This window comes from Schistocerca nitens, chromosome 4 (assembly GCF_023898315.1).
Source record: "Schistocerca nitens isolate TAMUIC-IGC-003100 chromosome 4, iqSchNite1.1, whole genome shotgun sequence".
Lineage (NCBI taxonomy): Eukaryota > Metazoa > Arthropoda > Insecta > Orthoptera > Acrididae > Schistocerca > Schistocerca nitens.
Window position 1 is genome coordinate 600735185 of NC_064617.1, and position 21787 is coordinate 600756971.

Here is a 21787-nt window from a genome sequence, read left to right on the forward strand (position 1 = left end):
TGAAACGCAAATCCAATGAGGTTCCAGCAACCGCGGAAGAATACACAGTTCAATGTTTACATCAGGTTTATTCTTACGATGAACGGACTATACCACTCACTGGTGCTGGGGTACTCACGTGCCACGGCCACTCGGCGGGCTCCGCGACGCCCGCGCGCCCCGAGTCTGCGCCCTTCTGGCCGCAGCGCGGCTTGCTGGGGCTGGGCACCAGGCTGGACACGGGCTTGGCACCCTCGGGCACCAGGCAGCACACGTTGGAGTCCGCCAGGCCGCAGTAGCTGTACGGCGTCCCGCCGCTGCCAACACACGCACACAGTCTCTGTCAGTTTCGGGCTCGGAGGTCTCTGCTGAAGTTGGTTTCGGGGTGCAATGAATACACTTGCGTAAGTCCAAAATGGGGCAGTGAAAAGTCGGGTGCATTCCGCTTTCTGGTTGAGGGAACTCGGTGAGGATGATGACAAAGGAGCACGTCTGGTTGCACTACTTCGTGCAACCAGGCACTTCACAGGATTGCGGACAGCCCTTGAGATAAGCTTAACTAGGGGTGTTTATTTATTCCTGAATAAATGGAACCAGACCATCAAACCTCGAGAAATTCGAAAATTAACCTTTCAGTAGCTTTATCCCTGTTGTTTCCTCCAAACTCGCCAGTGTCGGGAGTATTGAAACAACTGAGTACTGAATATTTATAGGGTGGACACTTTTTCTCTGCCAGTTGTAGGTCTGGTCAGTCAGTAAAGGATAGATGGGCTATCCTACTAGGAGGAGACTGATGGCAACACCTCACCTCCCCTCCCTACTCTCCGCCCCTCCTTTGCGTCTATCAGGTTCAAAATCAAATCCCTCTGAGCACTATGCGACTTAACTTCTGAGGTCATCAGTCGCCTAGAACTTAGAAATAATTAAACCTAACTAACCTAAGGATATCACACACATCCATGCCCGAGGCAGGATTCCAACCTGCGACCGCAGCGGTCGCTCGGCTCCAGACTGTAGCGCCTAGAACCGCACGGCCACTCCGGCCGGCGGTCTATCATGAATGGGGTTTGCGTTTTACGCTTGGCCCCTTACAGCCTATGAACCTGGACAGCCCTACTGTTATTTCGGATGATGAAGGTGAGAGCCATAGATTCATACTTGACGTGTGGGAAGCTGGGCTTGAAGGGCGTTAGGTCTGCCCAGCACAGGCTCGTAGTTGAGATTTCTGTACGGATGGTGCAGGTATCTTGGAATATGAGGTCTAAATATCAGAGCCAGGCGAGTAAGTCAAAGTAATAAAATGGAAAGAAGAGAGACAACTTTGTGTTAATAAATGGTAGGCAAGTAGGGTACTATTGGGCAATGATGGAGTTGTAGATAAGCAGCACTGTTCTTCAATTTGTACTCTAGGAATCCATAAAGTTAATGGAACAAATTTTCAGAAGAGGAAGAAAAGTCCTAAGGGACCAAATGAAACTATTAACGTTCGCACGTATGAACTTTCTGGACAGATGTGTTTAAAAAAAATCTGATGGTAAGTGTGGTGTCACCATCAGACACCACACTTGCTAGGTGGTAGCCTTTAAATCGGCCGCGGTCCATTAGTATACGCCGGACCCGCGTGTCGCCACTGTCAGTAATTGCAGACCGAGCGCCACCACACGGCAGGTCTAGAGAAATGTCCTGGCACTCGCCCCAGTTGTACGGCCGACTTTGCAAGGAACGGTTCACTGACAAATACGCTCTCATTTGCCGAGACGATAGTTAGCATAGCCTTCAGCTACATTTGCTACGACCTAGCAAGGCGCCGTATTCAATTGATAATTACTATTATGAAGCATGTACCGTAACGAGAGATGTTCTACAAATGTGGATTAAAGTTAAGTATTCCAGAAGCTACGTACTTTTCTTTATAGCATTCATTACGTATCCTGTTTCAGACCTCACGCCAGCCTGCGTGAGTTTAAGCGCGTGCCTTTCGGCTTCCTCTCATTGTGTCTAGGCTGTCTTGTCTAGACACAACATATTTGGCGACGAGTCTCAAAAGTGGATTTAGCGTTCGTATTGCCCTAAATTACTTGTGTCATGGCTTCGCCACAATCTCCAGATGTACTGTCCGAATTTTATCGCTTGCAGAATCAGCAGACGCAGGCGTTATTGGATGCCCTTGGACAGCTCTTCCAGGGTCAATGTGCAATGCAAACCGATGCGGCAGCCGCCGCTCCACCACTACCGCAGCCACAACACGCAGTTGCACCACCTTTTCGTCATTTCGATGCGGCAATGGAAAGCTGGACGGAGCGGTCACGCCAATTTGGATTCCATCTCGCCGCCTACAGAATTCAAGGTAATGAGCGGCAGCCTCACTTATTATCGTGTGTCGGCGTCCAGACGTACAGAGTGATAGTGAAATTGTTTCCCCGACGCGACGTAGCAACTCTGTCCTACGAAGAAATTTTGTCTGCTTTAGATGCATATTTCAAGGAATCAGTCAATGTAGTTGCAAAAAGGTATACGTTCTTTCGTACAAAACGTACAGCCGGTCAAACTAATCGGGAGTGGGTTGCAACCTTGCAAGGCCTTACTAGGGATTGTGCTTTTGAGTGTGAATGTGGCCTCCCTTATTCAGATACTATGGTGCGTGATGCAATTGCACAGAACGTTTCTGATGTTCGTATAAGAGAACAGATTTTGAAACTAGTCAATCCCTCCCTTCAACAAGTGATGGACATATTGGATAGGCAAGACACACTTGACTTTGCTCAGGAATCGTTTGAAACTTCGCCGGCTGTGAGTCACGTTAACCGGCTCGCCGGGCGAGCTGCACGGAACAGTAAACAGCCCGCGCGCTCGTCCACGCAGCTGCCGCCAAGCTCTCAACCACGTGTCCCGCGGCAGCAAGCAAATGCAGTGCTAAAATAATGCCCGCGGTGTGCAACCAGACATTCGCGTGAGAATTGCCCATCACGCCAGGCTATTGGCTTTTTCTGTAATAAAAAAGGACATGTTCAGAGTGTTTGCCAGAAAAAGCTCAGAACGGACACTAAAAACCATTCCAGGCCCTTTGCTTCGCGCCGGAATCGAACCAAGAATACTCAGGCTCGTGAACCTTCGCCCATGGACATTCATGTAGTTAATTCCACTCCGCCCAGTGCCCCTCTCTCTAAAAGTGACTGTGTGCATCCCACAAAAAGTGTGCGTCGACGTCGCCGGAAATCACGTCAATTAGCAAGTGATTCTGTACCAGTGTCTGTTCAAATTGCACGAGACAGTCGCTCTTGTCGTCAACAGGACAATAAACTTTTTGTAGATTTGGATATTCATGGCAACGTGATCCCATTCCAGCTCGATACCGGAGCTGCAGTTTCATTGATCAATAAAGACACGTACAAACAACTGGGCACACCTCCGTTGCGTGCCGCAAATGTTACGTTAAATAGTTATTCAGGTCAGAATATCCCTGTGTTAGGACAGTGCAGCCTTCTTGCAACATACAAGGGACAAACAAAACTTGTGTCTTTTTATGTCATTCGTTCTCCTTCTGCAGTGAACTTGTTTGGTTTAGATTTATTTCAGTTGTTTAACTTGTCTATAGTAAATCAGGTCCTATCAGTGAACGAGACTGTGCCTTCAGCCGGTGTTTCTCGTCTATGTGAAGAATTTGCAGACATTTTTGCACCGGGCCTCGGTTGCGCTAAGAACTATAAAGCACATTTGGAACTGAAAGTAAACGCGCAACCGAAATTTTTCAGAGCGCGCAATGTTCCTCACGCATTGCGTGATGAGGTCGCAAGAACATTAAATGATTTGGAATCACAAGGTGTGATTGAACGTGTGCAGGCTTCTCTCTGGGCATCACCCTTAGTAATTTTTCCAAAACCTTCCGGAAAACTGAGACTTTGTGTGGACTTCAAAGCTACAGTGACTCCACAATTAGTGATTGCAACTTATCCTTTACCCCGCCCGGAAGATCTTTTTGACACACTGTGCCCGGGTAAATATTTTTCGAAGTTGGACCTAGCAGATGCGTACTTGCAAATACCAGTGGACGAAGAATCCCAGCGCGTTTTGGTGGTTAACACGCATCTTGGTTTGTACCGATTCAAAAGACTACCATTCGGGTGTGCATCCGCCCCTGCATTGTTTCAGCAATATCTGCAAACTGTTTGTGCCTCGGTTCCTACTGCAGCAAACTATCTGGACGATATTGTGATCTCCGGAAAGACGGAAGAAGAACATTTAGCCAACCTCCGAACATTATTTCAGGTCTTGCGACAAAATGGTCTTCGCTTGCGGAAGGACAAATGTGTGTTTTTTGCTCGCGACTTACCCTATCTGGGACATGTAATCAATGCCCAAGGCATACATCCTAGTCCAGAGCACCTCCGTGCCATACAAGACTTGCCTTCGCCGCAGAATTTGAAGCAGCTACAAAAAGTGTTGGGAAAAATTAATTACTATCATCGTTATGTTCCCCATGCCTCTTCCATTTCAGCTCCGCTTCATCGCTTACGCCGTAAAGGTGTTCCGTTCGTCAGGACGACGGAATGCGAACGCGCCTTTCGCCAGTTGAAATCGGCGTTGCTTTCAAATACTTGCCTTACGCCATTCGATCCCCAGAAACCCCTTTTGTTGATGGTCGATGCATCGGATTTCGGGATCGGTGCTGTGCTTGCGCACAAAGATGGATCGCATGATCGCCCTATTGCCTTTGCGTCAAAATTGCTCTCGTCTGCGCAAAGAAATTATTCACAGATAGAGAAAGAAGCTTTGGCTCTCGTATTTGGTGTTACTAAGTTTCACGATTTCTTGTATGGTCGTCACTTTACCATCATCACAGACCACAAACCTTTGACGTCACTTTTTCATCCGAACAAGCCTGTACCTCCACGTACAGCGCAGAAATTCATTCGCTGGTCTATTTTCCTCTCGCAGTACCGCTACGATATCTTGTATCGGTCCACTGCTAAGCACGGAAACGCCGATGCGTTGTCCCGTTTGCCTGTTGCTGAGGATAGAGCATTCGATTCTTCCGAACTTGCTTGCATGTTCATTAATGCGGAAACCGATGACGTGGTCGAATCGTTTCCGATTGATTTTCGTCGTGTAGCTACAGCCACAGCTGCTGACCCTGTCCTTGCTACCGTTTTGCGTTTTGTTGCTACGCAATGGCCCTTGTCAAAGTCACGGATCCAGGATCCGTTGGTTCGCCGATTTTTTGCTCACAAGGAGAGACTTTTTGTACGACGTGGTGTTTTGCTGTTGCGTTCTGATAATGATCAGTCCCGGGTCGTGGTACCACGTTCGTTACAGTCCTCTGTCTTACGGCTCCTCCACCAAGGTCATTGGGGTATAGTGCGAACGAAACAACTTGCTCGTCAGCAGTGTACTTGGTTCGGAATCGATGCTGCGATTACGAACATGTGCTCTTCTTGCATGTCGTGTGCCGAACAACAATCCGCACCACCGCGGAAATTCTTTGCATGGCCGAAAGCCACTTCCCCTTGGCAACGCTTGCACATAGATTTTGCTGGTCCATTTTGGAATGCTCGGTGGTTGGTTGTGGCCGATTCTTTCAGTAATTTTCCTTTTGTTGTCAGGATGTCTTTCACGACGTCATCTGCCACCACCCAAGCGTTATCTGCTATCTTTTGCATTGAGGGTCTTCCACAGACTATTGTTTCCGACCATGGCCCATAATTCATGTCCGCCGAATTTCAGTCATTCTGCAAGGCCAATGGTATTCAACATCTGACATCCGCGCCGTTTTCGCCTCAGTCAAACGGTGCCGCTGAACGATTGGTCCGAACTTTCAAGTCACAGATGTTGAAGTGGAAAGCGTCGCATTCTCTGGAGGACGCGTTATTGCTCTTTTTGTCCTCGTATCGCTGTCAGCCCCGCGATGGTCGCTCGCTTCACGGTCGTCCTCATCGCACCTTGATGTCTTTGCTGCATCCGCCGCATCAGGTTCCTGTGCAGCGGCAGCCACCTGATTTTGCTCCAGGCGACGTTGTATACTATCGCAACTATCGAGGTTCACGGCGTTGGCTCGCAGGGCGCATTCTTCGCTGCCTCGGCCGCGCTATGTATTTGGTTTTGGGGGCATCTGGTGAGGTGCGTCGGCATCTCACTCAGCTGCGCCTCTGTCGTCGCACGGGTTCTGCCGCTCCCCGTCTGCTTTCAGCGACGGTGCCGTCCGGTCAGCGCCCTGGGGACCCGTCTACTGGCTCGCCTCATCCCCAGGTGTTGCCGACGCTGCCTTCCATATTGCCCCATGGCGACGCGCCGCCGCCGCCGCAGCCTGTTCTCCCGCCGGCGCCGCCCGCAGTGGACGCTTCGCTGCAGACGCCAAGCGCCTCCCTGGGTCACGCGCCGCCGACCGCTTCCCGTGACCAGCTGTCCTCCGACATGGAACTCTTGCCCGATCCGGACCAGATGTCGTCTTCGCCCGTCGGGTACCCCGACGCGATGGAGGTCGAATCTTCGGCCCCTCCTGTCTCTTTACGGGCGCATACACCGCATGTTGGCGTGCACCCTGGAGTAGGTTTTCAGGCGTTTCCTAGCTCCCCTCGGACCGAATGCCAGGGTGCGGGTGGCACAGCCTCGCCTGTTGTTAGGCTCCCCACCTCGTCGCATACGTCAACATGGGGTCCTCCCCACGGCGGGCGGAAGCCTTATACCACAACCGTTCGCCGATTTGCGGGGGAGGAATGTGGTGTCACCGTCAGACACCACACTTGCTAGGTGGTAGCCTTTAAATCGGCCGCGGTCCATTAGTATACGCCAGACCCGCGTGTCGCCACTGTCAGTAATTGCAGACAGAGCGCCACCACACGGCAGGTCTACAGAGACGTCCTGGCACTTGCCCCAGTTGTACGGCCGACTTTGCAAGGAACGGTTCACTGACAAATACGCTCTCATTTGCCGAGACGATAGTTAGCATAGCCTTCAGCTACATTTGCTACGACCTAGCAAGGCGCCGTATTCAATTGATAATTACTATTATGAAGCATGTGCCGTAACGAGAGATGTTCTACAAATGTGGATTAAAGTTAAGTATTCCAGAAGCTACGTACTTTTCTTTATAGCATTCATTACGTATCCTGTTTCAGACCTCACGCCAGCCTGCGTGAGTTTAAGCGCGTGCCTTTCGGCTTCCTCTCATTGTGTCTAGGCTGTCTTGTCTAGACACAACAGTAAGAACCGACAGCATACTTAGTCCTGGAGAAACAAAGCAAAGACAAAAGTGATAATGACTGGTGGAGAATAACTACGTGCTTAGTACGAGACAAGGGAACTCCCTATCGCACTCCCCTCAGATTTAGTGGTAAGACCACCCAGTGGATAGACCGTCAAAAACTGAAGACAGAAACAAGAATAAGGTGTACTGAACTGTGAAAAAAAGCTAAATAGAAACAGTAAACGGTCCAAAGAAAAGACGTAAAATAAAGGGCAGCCCAAATAAGCAACGGCTTCGTGGATAAGTGGTCGTGGTGTTGGACTGTCAAGCCGGCGGGCCATGTTCAGAATTCTCTCATACCATTTATAATTTTTTTTTCACAACCTTATGAACTGTCCCTCCGGTCTTTGAACTGTTGCTTCTCTTTCTGTAGTCTTGGCAGTTGTCATACTATACATTCGTTATAGAATATGAGTCATGTGGTAAGAATACGGTACGGTAGCAATTAAATGTGATTAATAGTGAGAGCAGGCGAGATACACATAGTCGCCACACAGAAATGAAAATAACAGATTAACGAGTGTGAACTAAGTTACAACAAAGGAATTCAATAATCAAGACTTGAAAAGTGGAACGCAACTTCAAAACCGTTAAGAACATGCGTTTTGACAGAACACTGAGAAACTGTGGTTCTGAAACTGTTGCGTGTATTTGTTGCAGCTTAGGTGACAAACTATTATGTTGTCTTCATTTCCTTGGGAGTGATCACATTCACATTCATATGAACACGTATACCGGGCAAGGAGGCATATCTCACTCACTTACCAGTCGTACAAGTTAGCTGTGTCGATAAGAGATTCGTATCATGTGACACACGCACTGTTAGCATTGCCGTGTATGACACATCAGACGTGTTTTCCGATGGAGGATTCGGTTGACTTGTCGCCTTGTAATAAAACGTTTGCCGTTACCATTCGAAAGCCACTTCCTTCCAGCTGTTAATAGAGTAATTGTGCAGAATCAATAGGTCCCTATCTTACACCTCGCTGTTGCAAATGGACGTTACCCCACGACACAGACACAAATTTGAATAAAGCGAACAGCGAAAAAAAAAGTCAGCGCGATGGAGATCTGAACACGACTCGCCTGTGTGGCACTTCAACACCATAAGCACTTAACCACGACACGACTTTTCTATCCGGCTGCTCTTTACAGCACCGTTCACTGTTTCTACGTTGCCCTTTTTTCACCCGGTTTCCATGCTTGATCTGTGTTCAGCTTTTGACGGGCTATCCACTGGGCCACCTTACCACTAAATCTGAGGGGGGTGCGATGGGGAGTTTCCCTTGTGAGTAGTGGAAGAAGATCTCCCAACTTGGAGGCGATGATACATATGATGGGTGAGCAGGGCCGGCTCCAGGGATTTCGCCACCTCATGCGAAAATTTCAACCCAAATCGCTCCTCTTCTTGCAATATCAGAAATATTCTACTTTTCACAATGCCATTCATCCATGACGTCTTACCATCGCCTCTCACACGCATACATCTTTCTGACGTGAATCCCTCTTAAAGATCGACCAAGTAAGGGGTACCAGTCAGTGAAGGATAAGTGAAACGTTTAGTGTGTAACACATTTTGAGCTATAACTCTAAAAGTAACTACGACACCAAACTTAAGTTACCTCTCTCGTAGAGTACTTAACTAAAATCTGTTCATTTACTCTCATTCCTTGTGCAGAGCAGTCCTATAACAACCAACACAGCTTAGTACTGTATTGTCGGCGGTGTCGTCAGAGCTTCTGCTGAACGAATTGGAAGGTCACAGTTCTTTTTTCTTTTCCTTTTGGCATCCGTCTTCTGACAGGTGTGATGCGGTCCGCCACGAATTCTTATCTTGTGCCAATCTCTTCATTTCAGAGTAGCACTTGCATCACAACGTCCTCAGTTATTTGCTGGGTGTACTCCAGTCTCTGTCTTTCTCTTCAGTTTTCATCCTCTACAGCTCCCTCTATTACCATGTAAGTTATTCCGTGATATCTCAACAATGTTCTGCCATCCAATCCCTTCCTCTTGTCAGTGTTTTTCATATATTCCTCCCCTCTCCAATTCTGTGCACAACCTCCTCATTCCTTATCTTATCAAAAAAATGGTTCAAATGGCTCTGAGCACTATGGGACTTAACATCTTAGGTCATCAGTCCCCTAGAACTTAGAACTACTTAAACCTAACTAACCTAAGGACATCACACACATCCATGCCCGAGGCAGGATTCGAACCTGCGACCGCAGCAGTCCCAAGGTTCCGGACTGAAGCGCCTAGAACCGCACGGCCACCGCGGCCGGCCCTTACCTTATCAGCCCACCTAATTTTCAACATTCGTCTGTAGCATCACATCTCAAATGCATCGATTCTCTTGTGTTCCCACAGTCCCTGTTTCACATCATACAATGATGTGCTCCAAACGTAAATTCTCAGAAATTTATTCCTCAAATTAAGGCCTATGTTTTATACTATTACACTCTCCTGGCCAGGAAAGTCCGCTTTGCCGATGCTAGTCTGCATTTGATGTTCTCCTTGCTCCGTCCGGCTTGGATTATTTTGCTGCCTAGGTAGCAGAATTTTTTACCTTCAACTACTTCGTGATCACTAATCATGATATTAAGTTTGTCGCTGTATTCATTTCTGCTGCTTCTCAATATGTATTTGATCTATTTGCTCTCAATCCGTATTCTGTACTCGTTAAACTGCTCATTCCATTCAGCAGGTCGGATACCGATAACACAAGCTCTCCGACAAGCCACAACAATAATTAATGAAAGCATTTTCGTTTATTGTAGCAAAAAGTAGCAGTTAAATTTTAAATAAAGTTGTTGCTTTATGTTTTTCCGTATGATTTTAATATTAATACGTATTGATTGTGGCTTCAACACCTAGAAATAAAAGGGACTGGGGGAAAACTTGAAAGAAATTACAGACAAAGCTGAAAAAAAAATAATTTAGAGGAACACGACAAGAAGAAGAAGCTTGTAAATGCCATGAATGAAAGATCCAAGCCGGCCGGTGTGGCTGAGCGGCTCTAAGCGCTTCAGTCTGGTCCCGCGCGACCTTACGGTCGCAGGTTCGAATCCTGCTTCGGGCATGGATGTGTGAGATGTCCTTAGGTTAGTTAGGTTTAAGTAGTTCTAAGTAGTTGAAAGATCCAAAGGAGAGGGAGTGGTGAGGGAAAGATGCCATGCATGTGTCCGCGTCGTGTCACCGCGATTTAATCACAATACGTGAATTCAAAAGACTATGAAATGGGGCGGGAAATGCATATTTTATTCTTTATGTGTTTATTACAATATGTTTTTTACCGTCAAAAGTTGCTGTATAGGAACTGTTAACTAATCAGATGCTGACATTCACTTTTACATTTATCTTTATTTCTTAGCTACAAAATTTTTCTCTTTTGTAGGAGCTTTCAAGCTGACGTAGGATCTTCCAAGTGTTGTGGTGGCGCTTGGTTGAAATTGAGACGTCAACACTACCGAACGTAATGTCCGCTATAGGCGGCTCTGCGCGCGAAGCATGATAGAGGTCAGGAGCATACTGACCCTGTCGAACAACGCCCTCTTCATTAAAAGGGCTCTGATGATGTCAGATATTGATACGACAGTAAGGAAGGAGATTGTCAAAGTTATGTTTGGAGTATCGTTTGGTACGGAAGTGAAACGTGGACCATCAGAAATAGGGGAAAGAAGCAACTGGAAGCATGTGATGTACGGCGCTATTGAAAATTGTGAAAAATGAAATGGATAGATAAAGTATGAAACGAAGAAGTACTTCAAAGAATATGTGAGGAGAGGAGTTCAAAGACTCTTACCAGAATAGGCAGGTTTGTAGGAAATTTATTACAGCATCCAAGAATAGTTAACTTTGTTCTTGAAGGGTCAGTACAGTGGGAAAGTAGAAGCGTTTCTGTCTCTGTCTCTCTCTCTCTTTGAACTGTACATCGCTGTTGTCTCTCTCTTTCTTTCTCTGTGTCTCTCATTGAGAGACAGAGAGACAGACAGAGAGAGAGAGAGAGAAAAGAGAGTGAGTGGGGGGGGGGGGGGAGATTACAGCGATGTTGTTGTTGTTGTGGTCTTCAGTCCTGAGACTGGTTTGATGCAGCTCTGCATGCTGCTCTATCCTGTGCAAGCTTCTTCATCTCCCAGTACCTACTGCAACCTACATCCTTCTGAATCTGCTTAGTGTATTCATCTCTTGGTCTCCCCCTACGATTTTTACCCTCCACGCTGCCCTCCAATACTAAATTGGTGATCCCTTGATGCCTCAGAACATGTCCTACCAACGGATCCCTTCTTCTGGTCAAGTTGTGCCACAAACTCCTCTTATCCCCAATCCTATTCAGTACCTCCTCATTAGTTATGTGATCTACCCATCTAATCTTCAGCATTCTTCTGTAGCACCACATTTCGAAAGCTTCTATTCTCTTCTTGTCCAAACTATTTACCGTACATGTTTCACTTCCATACATGGCTACACTCCATACAAATACTTTCAGAAATGACTTCCTGACACTTAAATCTATACTCGATGTTAACAAATTTCTCTTCTTCAGAAACGCTTTCCTTGCCATTGCCAGTCTACATTTTATATCCTCTCTACTTCGACCATCATCAGTTATTTTGCTCCCCAAATAGCAAAACTCCTTTACTACTTTAAGTGTCTCATTTCCTAATCCAATACCCTCAACATCACCCGACTTAATTCGACTACATTCCATTATCCTCGTTTTGCTTTTGTTGATGTTCGTTTTATATCCTCCCTTCAAGACACCATCCATTCCGTTCAACTGCTCTTCCTAGTCCTTTGCTGTCTCTGACAGAATTACAATGTCATCGGCGAACCTCCAAGTTTTTATTTCTTCTCCATGGATTTTAATACCTACTCCGAATTTTTCTTTTGTTTCCTTTACTGCTTGCTCAATATACAGATTGAATAACATCGGGGAGAGGCTACAACCCTGTCTTACTCCCTTCCCAACCACTGCTTCCCTTTCATGTCCCTCGACTCTTATAACTGCCATCTGGTTTCTGTACAAATTGTAAATAGCCTTTCGCTCCCTGGATTTTACCCCTGCCACCTTTAGAATTTGAGAGAGAGTATTCCAGTCAACATTGTCAAAAGCTTTCTCTAACTCTACAAGTGCTAGAAACGTAGGTTTGCCTTTCCTTAATCTTTCTTCTAAGATAAGTCGTAAGGTCAGTATTGCCTCACGTGTTCCAGTATTTCTACGGAATCCAAACTGATCTTCCCCGAGGTCGGCTTCTACTAGTTTTTCCATTCGTCTGTAAAGAATTCGTGTTAGTATTTTGCAGCTGTGGCTTATTAAACTGATTGTTCGGTAATTCTCACATTTGTCAACACCTGCTTTCTTTGGGATTGGAATTATTATATTCTTCTTGAAGTCTGAGGGTATTTCGCCTGTTTCATACATCTTGCTCACCAGATGGTAGAGTTTTGTCAGGACTGGCTCTCCCAAGGCCGTCAGTAGTTCCAATGGAATGTTGTCTACTCCGGGGGCCTTGTTTCGACTCAGGTCTTTCAGTGCTCTGTCAAACTCTTCACGCAGTATCGTATCTCCCATTTCATCTTCATCTACATCCTCTTCCATTTCCATAATATTGTCCTCAAGTACATCGCCCTTGTATAGACCCTCTATATACTCCTTCCACCTTTCTGCCTTCCCTTCTTTGCTTAGAACTGGGTTGCCATCTGAGCTCTCGATATTCATTGGTCCTCTTCTCTCCAAAGGTCTCTTTAATTTTCCTATACTCAGTATCTGTCTTACCCCTAGTGAGACAAGCCTCTACATCCTTACATTTGTCCTCTAGCCATCCCTGCTTAGCCATTTTGCACTTCCTGTCGATCTCCTTTTTAGACGTTGTATTCCTTTTTGCCTGCTTCATTTACTGCATTTTTATATTTTCTCCTTTCATCAATTAAATTCAATATTTCTTCTGTTACCCAAGGATTTCTACTAGCCCTCGTCTTTTTACCTACTTGATCCTCTGCTGCCTTCACTACTTCATCCCTCAAAGCTACCCATTCTTCTTCTACTGTATTTCTTTCCCCCATTCCTGTCAATTGTTCCCTTATGCTCTCCCTGAAACTCTGTACAACCTTTGGTTCTTTCAGTTTATCCATGTCTCATCTCCTTAAATTCCCACCTTTTTGCAGTTTCTTCAGTTTTAATCTACAGGTCATAACCAATAGATTGTGGTCAGAGTCCACATCTGCCCCTGGAAATGTCTTACAATTTAAAACCTGGTTCCTAAATCTCTGTCTTACCATTATATAATCTATCTGATACCTTTTAGTATCTCCAGGGTTCTTCCATGTATACAACCTTCTATCATGATTCTTAAACCAAGTGTTAGCTATGATTAAGTTGTGCTCTGTGCAAAATTCTACCAGGCGGCTTCCTCTTTCATTTCTTAGCCCCAATCCATATTCACCTATTACGTTTCCTTCTCTCCCTTTTCCTACACTCGAATTCCAGTCACCCATGACTATTAAATTTTCGTCTCCCTTCACTATCTGAATAATTTCTTTTATTTCATCATACATTTCTTCAATTTCTTCGTCATATGCAGAGCTAGTTAGCATATAAACTTGTACTACTGTGTAGTAGGTGTGGGCTTCGTATCTATCTTGGCCACAATAATGCGTTCATTAAGCTGTTTGTAGTAGCTTACCCGCGTTCCTATTTTCCTATTCATTATTAAACCTACTCCTTCATTACCCCTATTTGACTTTGTGTTTATAACCCTGTGGTCACCTGACCAGAAGCCTTATTCCTCCTGCCACCGAACTTCACTAATTCCCACTATATCTAACTTTAACCTATCCATTTCCCTTTTCAAATTTTCTAACCTACCTGCCCGATTAAGGGATCTGACATTCCACGCTCCGATCCGTAGAACGCCAGTTTTCTTTCTCCTGATAACGACATCCTCTTGAGTAGTCCCCGCTCGGAGATCCGAATGGGGGACTATTTTACCTCCGGAATATTTTACCCAAGAGGACGCCATCATCATTTAATCATACAGTAAAGCTGCATGCCCTCGGGAAAAATTACGGCCGTAGTTGCCCCTTGCTTTCAGCCGTTCGCAGTACCAGCACAGAAACATCTGAGGTGACTACGTGCAATTCACAAACATGTCAGCTTTTATTTCGAGCGTTCTTTACTTATGCCTTTCTTACATCTCGTCACTTTTATAGTGTATCGGGCTAGGAGCGATCATGTTCGCAATTTCTAGTGTTTAATTAGTACAACTGAAGCACATAAAATATACATTTATAGAATTAAAGCGATGATCTGAGCTTGATGTGTGTAGTCTTTACCATATGTACGTACGATGGTCCCGTGCACTGCAGATAGCATTTCACATCTGAGGGAACGGAAACGAAACTGGACACGAAGTAGCATGAGAAGGGATATGCGATAGTCTAAAACAGGAATGCAGGTATGTACAGGCAGAATTTCAGTTAAGCGGACAAAGGGGAGTTTGGTGCCTTCTATGAAAAAGGAGGGTAGCTTACAAATTAAATGGATGGGTAGATATCAGGAACTATTTCATCATCTGGGAAGGGATGCCTGTTGAAGTTAGCTAGGAAAAGGAGATTGGGTATGTGGAGTTATAACGAAGGTGGGGCGTGATGAGAGAGACCAGGATTCGCGAGGACAGGGGATAAAATAAATTGCTGGGATTCCATTTCGCGGAGTCTATCGGACTGGTAAAGACATTCCTGGTGCTGGAGATGTTCGAATTTCATCATGTAGAACAGTGACCTTCGGGTAGCGTCTTTGATTCATTATTAAAATGTCTTCGGTCCGGGGTTCGAATCCCACCGCTGTTTAAATTTTGATTAATAGTCAGGATAAGATGTCTCCCTTATTCTGTCAACGTCAAAGAGGGCGGAGGAGCAGACAGTGGTTCAGGGCACTCTCTTGTCCTAGGGGTGGGAAAATGCCCCTGAAGGTGGAAGAATCAACAAAGATCAACGGCATGAGGAAGGCAATGGAAACCACTGCATTAAAGAGACGTAACGTGTATCCATAGGACATGTGGCCTGTAATTGAAGAAGTGTCATCATGATCTATGCTTTAGCAAAAGACTCCGGAATAGTCCCCCCTCCGGGAGGGGACTGCCAATGGGGTGATTACGATGAGAAAAAGATTGAATAATCAACGAAATAATAACATTCTACGAGTCGGGGCTTGGAATGTCAAAGCCTGAACGAGGTGGGGAAACTAGAAAATCTGAAAAGGGAAATGCAAAGGCTCAATCTAGATATAGTAGGGTCATTGAAGTGAAGTGGAAAGAAGACAAAGATTTCGGGTCAGATGAGTATAGGGTAATATCAACAGCAGCAGAAAATGGTATAACGGGAGTAGGATTCACTATAAATAGGAAGATAAAGCAGAGAGTGTGTTACTGTGAACGGTTCAGTGACAGGGTTCTTCCTATCAGAATCGGCAGCAAACCAACACAACGATAGTTCAAGTATACATGTCGACGTCGCCAGCTGAAGATGAAGAGATAGAGAAAGTTTGTGATGATACTGAAAGGGCGATACAGTACGTAAAGGGAGATGGGGGACTGGAATGCAGCTGTAGGCGAAGGAGTAGAAGAAAAGGTTACAGAAGAATATCGGCTTGGGGCAAGGAATGAGAAAGGAGAAAGATTAATTGAGTTCTGTAATAAACTTCAGCTAGTAATACCGAATACTATGTTCAGGAATCACAAGAGGAGGAGGTATACTTCGAAAAGACAGGGTAATACGGGAAGATTTCAGTTAGATTACATCATGGTCAGACAGAGATTCCAAAATCAGATACTGGATTGTAAGGCGTACCTAGGAGCAGATATAGACTCAGATCACAAGATAGTAGTGATGAAGAGTAGGCTGAAGTTTAAGACATACGAAAAGAAGTGGGATACGGAAGTACTAAGGTATGACGAGATACGATTGAAGTTCTCTAAGTTTATATATGCAGAAAAAGGAATCGCTCAATAGGCAGTACAGTTGTAGAGGAATGGACATCTCTAAAAAGAGCCACCACAGAAGTCGGGAAGGAAAACATGGGTACAAAGAAGGTAACTGCGAAGAAACCGTGGGTAACAGAAGAAATACTTCAATTGATCGATGAAAGGAGGAAGAACAAAAATGTTCCGGGATATTCAGAAATAAAGAAATACAAGTTACTGAGGACTGAAATAAATAGGAAGTGCAGGAAAGCTAGGACGAAATGGCTGCAGGAAAAATGTGGAGACATCGAAAAAGAAATGATTGTCCGAAGAACAGATTCACCATTCAGGAAAGTCAAAACAACCTTCGGTGACATTAAAACCAAGGGTGATAACATTAACAGTGCAACGAGAATTCCACTGTTAAATGCAGATGAAAGAGCGGATAGGTGGAAAGAATACATTGAAAGCCTCTGTGAGAGGGAAGACTTGTCTGATGTGATAGAAGAAGAAACAGGGGTCGATTTAGAAGAGACGGTGGACCCGGTATTAGAATCAGAATTTAAAAGAGCTTTTTAGTACTTTGAAGGGTCTCTGTTGGATTCCTTTCATGTTAATTTATTAAATCTGTTGTCATTTACGGCATAAATTCCTCTTCTAAATTTACTGTGGCGTTTCTGACTGTCTGGGAGGAGACTGAGCAGTGGAACGTGTTATTTTTACACATAAACAAGAACGATCTGTCACACTACTACACTTTAAAGCACAGTTTATATGTAATTCTTATATGTAATTCATGTCACACAGTCTCATACGGAACCTACATCCGCTTTCTTTTATATACTGTATATGATAAGATACTGTCATCCCCCTTCCCTTCTGTGTGACAGGATGAATGAGCAAATGTGTTTCTAGTTGCATGCTTGAGGGTAGCAGACAAGCCTGTCTGCTAGAGAACAGTAGGACCAACGTCGGAACAGGTAGCTACGCTTTCTAAAAGCAGAGAGGTTTCTATTCTTAGTATGGTCCTGGCCGTCCCTTGTCATGTTGGTATAGGAAGCTGCCCCTCTGGCCACTTCCGTTTGTATTTGTGAGCCACCCTCAGGAAGCACGCTCGGTAGGAGCGCAGGGCAGTCTGTCCGTGGCGAGCGTCTGAAGTGGTAAGATCTCCGGCTAAGCGCGTGTCTGCTAAGTCCGTAGGACAATGGATTTCTTAAGTTCAGCCTAACTGAAAATTTAATCACCTTTATTTCAGGTTTAGCTCTAAAATATCTAATGTTATCTTAAATTGCAGCGCAGTGTAATTCTCGTGTGAAGTTCAGATCATTTTCCGGTAGTTGCTTTGTCACTACTTTGTGAGTAAAGTGGAACCACGTGTTGATCAGTAACTCTAAGATCATCAATCTTAAATGCGAATGTGCGTGAGATTATAACGTCTCGTCTTGACAGTATTTTTCAATATAGCAACTTTTCTTTATGTTCAACCCACGTGGGGTGTACTTTGTGAGACCACTACCACGTGCTTATATAATTGTTTGACCCATCAGGTTAATAGTAAGACGTTAGTAACCAGTTCGAGGTTTTTCTTTTGTAAATTGCTTTTCGATCTAATTTATTTTAATTATCAAAATTATTGTGGAGTTACACGCTTTGTGTAAACCATGTTGACCACGTGAAGCATGTGGTGTAATCATCAAAGTAGCCCCCAGCTATTCTTTTTGGGAAGATTTCACAGAGAGTTAGTATGAATTTAGTATACCAGTGTGTGGTAATTACATGACGGACAGGATTGTGCTACGAACGTAATTTCTTTGGGTGAATATTGAATCGGTTGGTTGTGGTTAATTTCCTCTTGCATATGTTTCAACGTTCTTCGTGTGTTATTTTATGAATGCAGTGTTGTATACAGTCTCCCAATCTTGGCTCCATATTTGATGTGTTCCGTAAGATTACAAACTGACATTTTCCACAATCCTAAATAAGGCACCAGTTTATTTATGAATCAAATTTAATATGCTGAAATTTCAATGATCAATGTTAAAATAAATTTACAAATATAAACTGATTTATTTCTTTTTATTTAAATTCTCTTTTTTTATATATATTTCACCGGTTCTCGTATGACTATTAAAAGATTATAATTAATGTTAGTCTGGTTGGGAATTTGGTAAGCTAGACTGGATACCTGGTGAAACAGTTGCGCAGTAATGCAAGGTTAACTTCCCCAGACAGTTCAAGCTTTTAAACCGCTTTTATTGTCTAGCAGCACCGCTTACATAGCAAATTAAAGCAACAACGTTACACATGGCGACCCTGTTCTGTGATTCCACTAGACTCTGGAATCTCTGAAACGTAAGATTGCGAGTGTTATATAATCTTAATTTTTTTTCCCTGCAGCGCTCAAACAACTTCTGCGTTGTTTCTGAGCAGACTTTCAAAAGATTCACGGCGTTGTTTAGCGGCGTTGTGTTGTTTGTGTGGTGTCACCGCCAGACACCACACTTGCTAGGTGGTAACTTAAATCGGCCGCGGTCCTGTAGTACATGTCGGACCCGCGTGTCGCCACTGTGTAATCGCAAACCTAGCGCCACCACATGGCAGGTCACAAGACACGGACTAGACCTCGCCCCAGTTGTACGGAAGACATAGCTTGCGACCAGACGTACGAAGCTTTCCTCTCATTTGCCGAGAGACAGATCGAATAGCCTTCAGCTTAGTCCATAGCTACTACCTAGCAAGGCGCCATTTGTATCAGTGCTTATAGCTTACTAATATTCAAGAGAGATGTATTCCAACAAGAGAATAAAGATAAGTATTAAACGCATCTACGTACTTTTCCTCTTATTCATTAATAAGTCTCATGTTCCAGAACTTCAAGCCCGTCTGCGTTAGTTTAGCGTGCACCTAGCTACCTCATTGTGTCTATGCTGTAAACAAGACACAACAGTTTGTTGTTTTGTTTTCTATATTTGTGTGTTTTATATGTGGGTGTGTTTTTTTTTCTTTCGCTTGTAAATTTCACTGTTTCGATCAAAGATAAAAATTTGATGTGCGTGTGAAAAAGTGCGTACTAAGTTGGGTACCTTTCGTGTGACTGTCGTAGTTTTTGCGGGATACATTTATTCTGATTAGTGTGTTGCATACCGGGCATAAATTGAACTAATGCAGACTCGTAACCAAGCTAAAAGTAGGCGGTCCAACAACTTAAGCAACATGGAACAAGGGGATAATTTGATTTCCAATATTAACGCATCGGGCGTTCCGAAAATGCAATGGGGAATACTTCAGACGAAATGCAAAACAGGATGAACGGGCTCACAGCAGAGCCAGAAATTAATTTGCCTCCAACTAACCAAATTTATTTGGCCGAACTCATGAAAGCCTTATTGCAACAAAATAAAGAAAACGCAGAGAAATCTGAAAAATCGATCCGCGAGCTAGGGGAACAAATGACGCAGAAATCAGAAAAATCGTTCCGAGAACAAAAAGAATCATCCGAAAAATCGATCCGAGAGCTAGGCGAACAAATGCAGAAATCTGAAAAATCGATCCGCGAGCTAGGCGAACAAATAGACGAAAAACTAATCCAGCAGACAAATAAAGTCGACAAGTCGATGTAGAGAGTGTCCGATGATATCTCACAAAGAATAAACAATCTGGCAAGTGAAATAAAAAGTGATATTATGAAAGAATTAGGCCGTACATTTGAACAAATCGATGATCGTCTGCAAGCCTTAGAACAGGGCAAGCAGAGTCGCGATGCGGAATCTAAAGAGCATGAAGAACAGCTACTTAGGAATTTCCAAGCGCTGAGAGAAGAATGCCAATGCGAACACCAGCAGGTACTTTCCAGGGTCCAGGAGGCGGAAACGCATTGTCCCGCGTCCATTAGCAACACAGTAGCGGACAACGGTCGAGCGATTCACGCACTCGAACAGCAAGTAGAACAATTGAAGCAGACTGGGGCGGCGGACAACAGACAAATACATGATAAGATTGTGGCATTAGCGGACATCGTAGGCACGATGAAGGTGACGGAAAGCGAGAACAATACTACACCGGTAGCGGCCGCAGAGACCGAAGAAGTGCGTTCCCTTCTTAGATTTCAGAAGGGACAGTTCGAAGTGAACAGGCGGCACAAAGCTGTAATAGGCGAATTACAAGAACGCATGGCGCATCTGGAAAACCGCATGGCGTGTGATTCCGAACTCGCCAATAGCACTAAAAATAGCCGTACGGACAGTGCAGAGAGGGACTCCGGCCACGAGGGAGATTTTGACGACAGGGAAGAATGTATTTTGAGGGGCAGACATGAGAAAAATAGAAACATTCAAGGGCCTCGCCGGGAGGAAATGCGGGGATTTGATTTCAAACATTTCCTTACGGTGAGAAAGTTTGAGATATTTCGAAATTCGCAAAAAGGAATACATCCACGAGCATGGTTCGAGCAATTTGAGTTCTGTCTTCCCCCCGACTGGGCAGATTCACATAAGATAGAATGTATGTGTGGCTATTTGGAAGGCGAACCGGCGATTCGCATGAGGTCGGCAGCACGTCACTGCAGCTCCACTCGGGAGTTTCGACAAGCCTTTCTCTCCACCTATTGGGCGGAAGCGGCACAAGATAGGGTCAAGCATGGCATAATTATGCTGCCAAATTTGAACCAGTCTGGCTTCGGCAGTCCAGCACGCCTATTCGACCACATGCTGCAGGCAAATCAATTTCTATATGACCCATACGGGCCTGCGGAACTAATTAGGATATGCATCACCAAATTGCCGATGTACTTGCGCCATGTCATTCTTGCGGGACGATGCAAAGAGGACGTGGAAACGTTTAAGACACTTCTCCAAGAGTTGGAATATAATACAGCAGAATGCCCGCCTAATCAGGCACAAAGTTATTACGGGGCACAGCAGCGTGATCGCAGTCATGGCCGTAGTACTAATCAACGACGTGACTGGTCGTCGCGACGCGAACGGAACAATAATCGGGACCGGCCGTATAGAAACTGGGGTAACAGTCGCGAACGCAGGTGGAACAACGGAAATGATCGAGGATGGGGACAAGATCGTGAACGCAACAGGTACGGCAACCAGAATCGATACTATGATGAACACGGTGGAAATAGGATTGTAGGCGGAGCACCACATGATGTTGAAATTCGGCCGGCTAACCCTAGACATAATCCAGCAAATGGAAATGAACAAAACCGGCAATGACAAACGCTCAGCGCAGAAGGCGCCCAATCGGAACAAATGAGCGACATGGCAAATGAGTAGAAAGGACAGTGAGTAGTAGAGAGGACGGTGAGGAGAAAGAATTGATTAGTTTAAATTTGTGACGTATGTATTTTGAATAATATGTTGGTAAAAATTAATGATAAATATGTTTCTATGTGATTGATTGAAGTGATGTTTTAATTTTTTTTCTTTCCTTGTGCAATTAGGATTTAGTTTGATTCAAACGTGAAGATAAAAGGTTTCTTTGTGAACGAGTGAAATGCTGTTTATGTTTTTTTTGTGTCAATTGAAAAGAGTCGCTCCTGAGGGAAGCAAGATCTGTGTTGAATTAATGCAAAACTCAGGGGAATATCCGATCTGTGGGT

At 44.8% G+C, this 21787-nt stretch overlaps 1 protein-coding gene across 1 annotated transcript in view; it reads right to left on the minus strand.

The window, feature by feature from the left end:
- The window catches only part of LOC126251612 (chymotrypsinogen 2-like), a 392513-nt gene that overhangs the window by 63616 nt on the left and 307110 nt on the right, over nucleotides 1-21787 (minus strand). The window contains exon 4 of the mRNA XM_049952152.1: nucleotides 119-296. Coding sequence (XP_049808109.1) covers nucleotides 119-296 — 178 coding nt within the window. The remainder of the gene's footprint in view (nucleotides 1-118; nucleotides 297-21787) is intronic.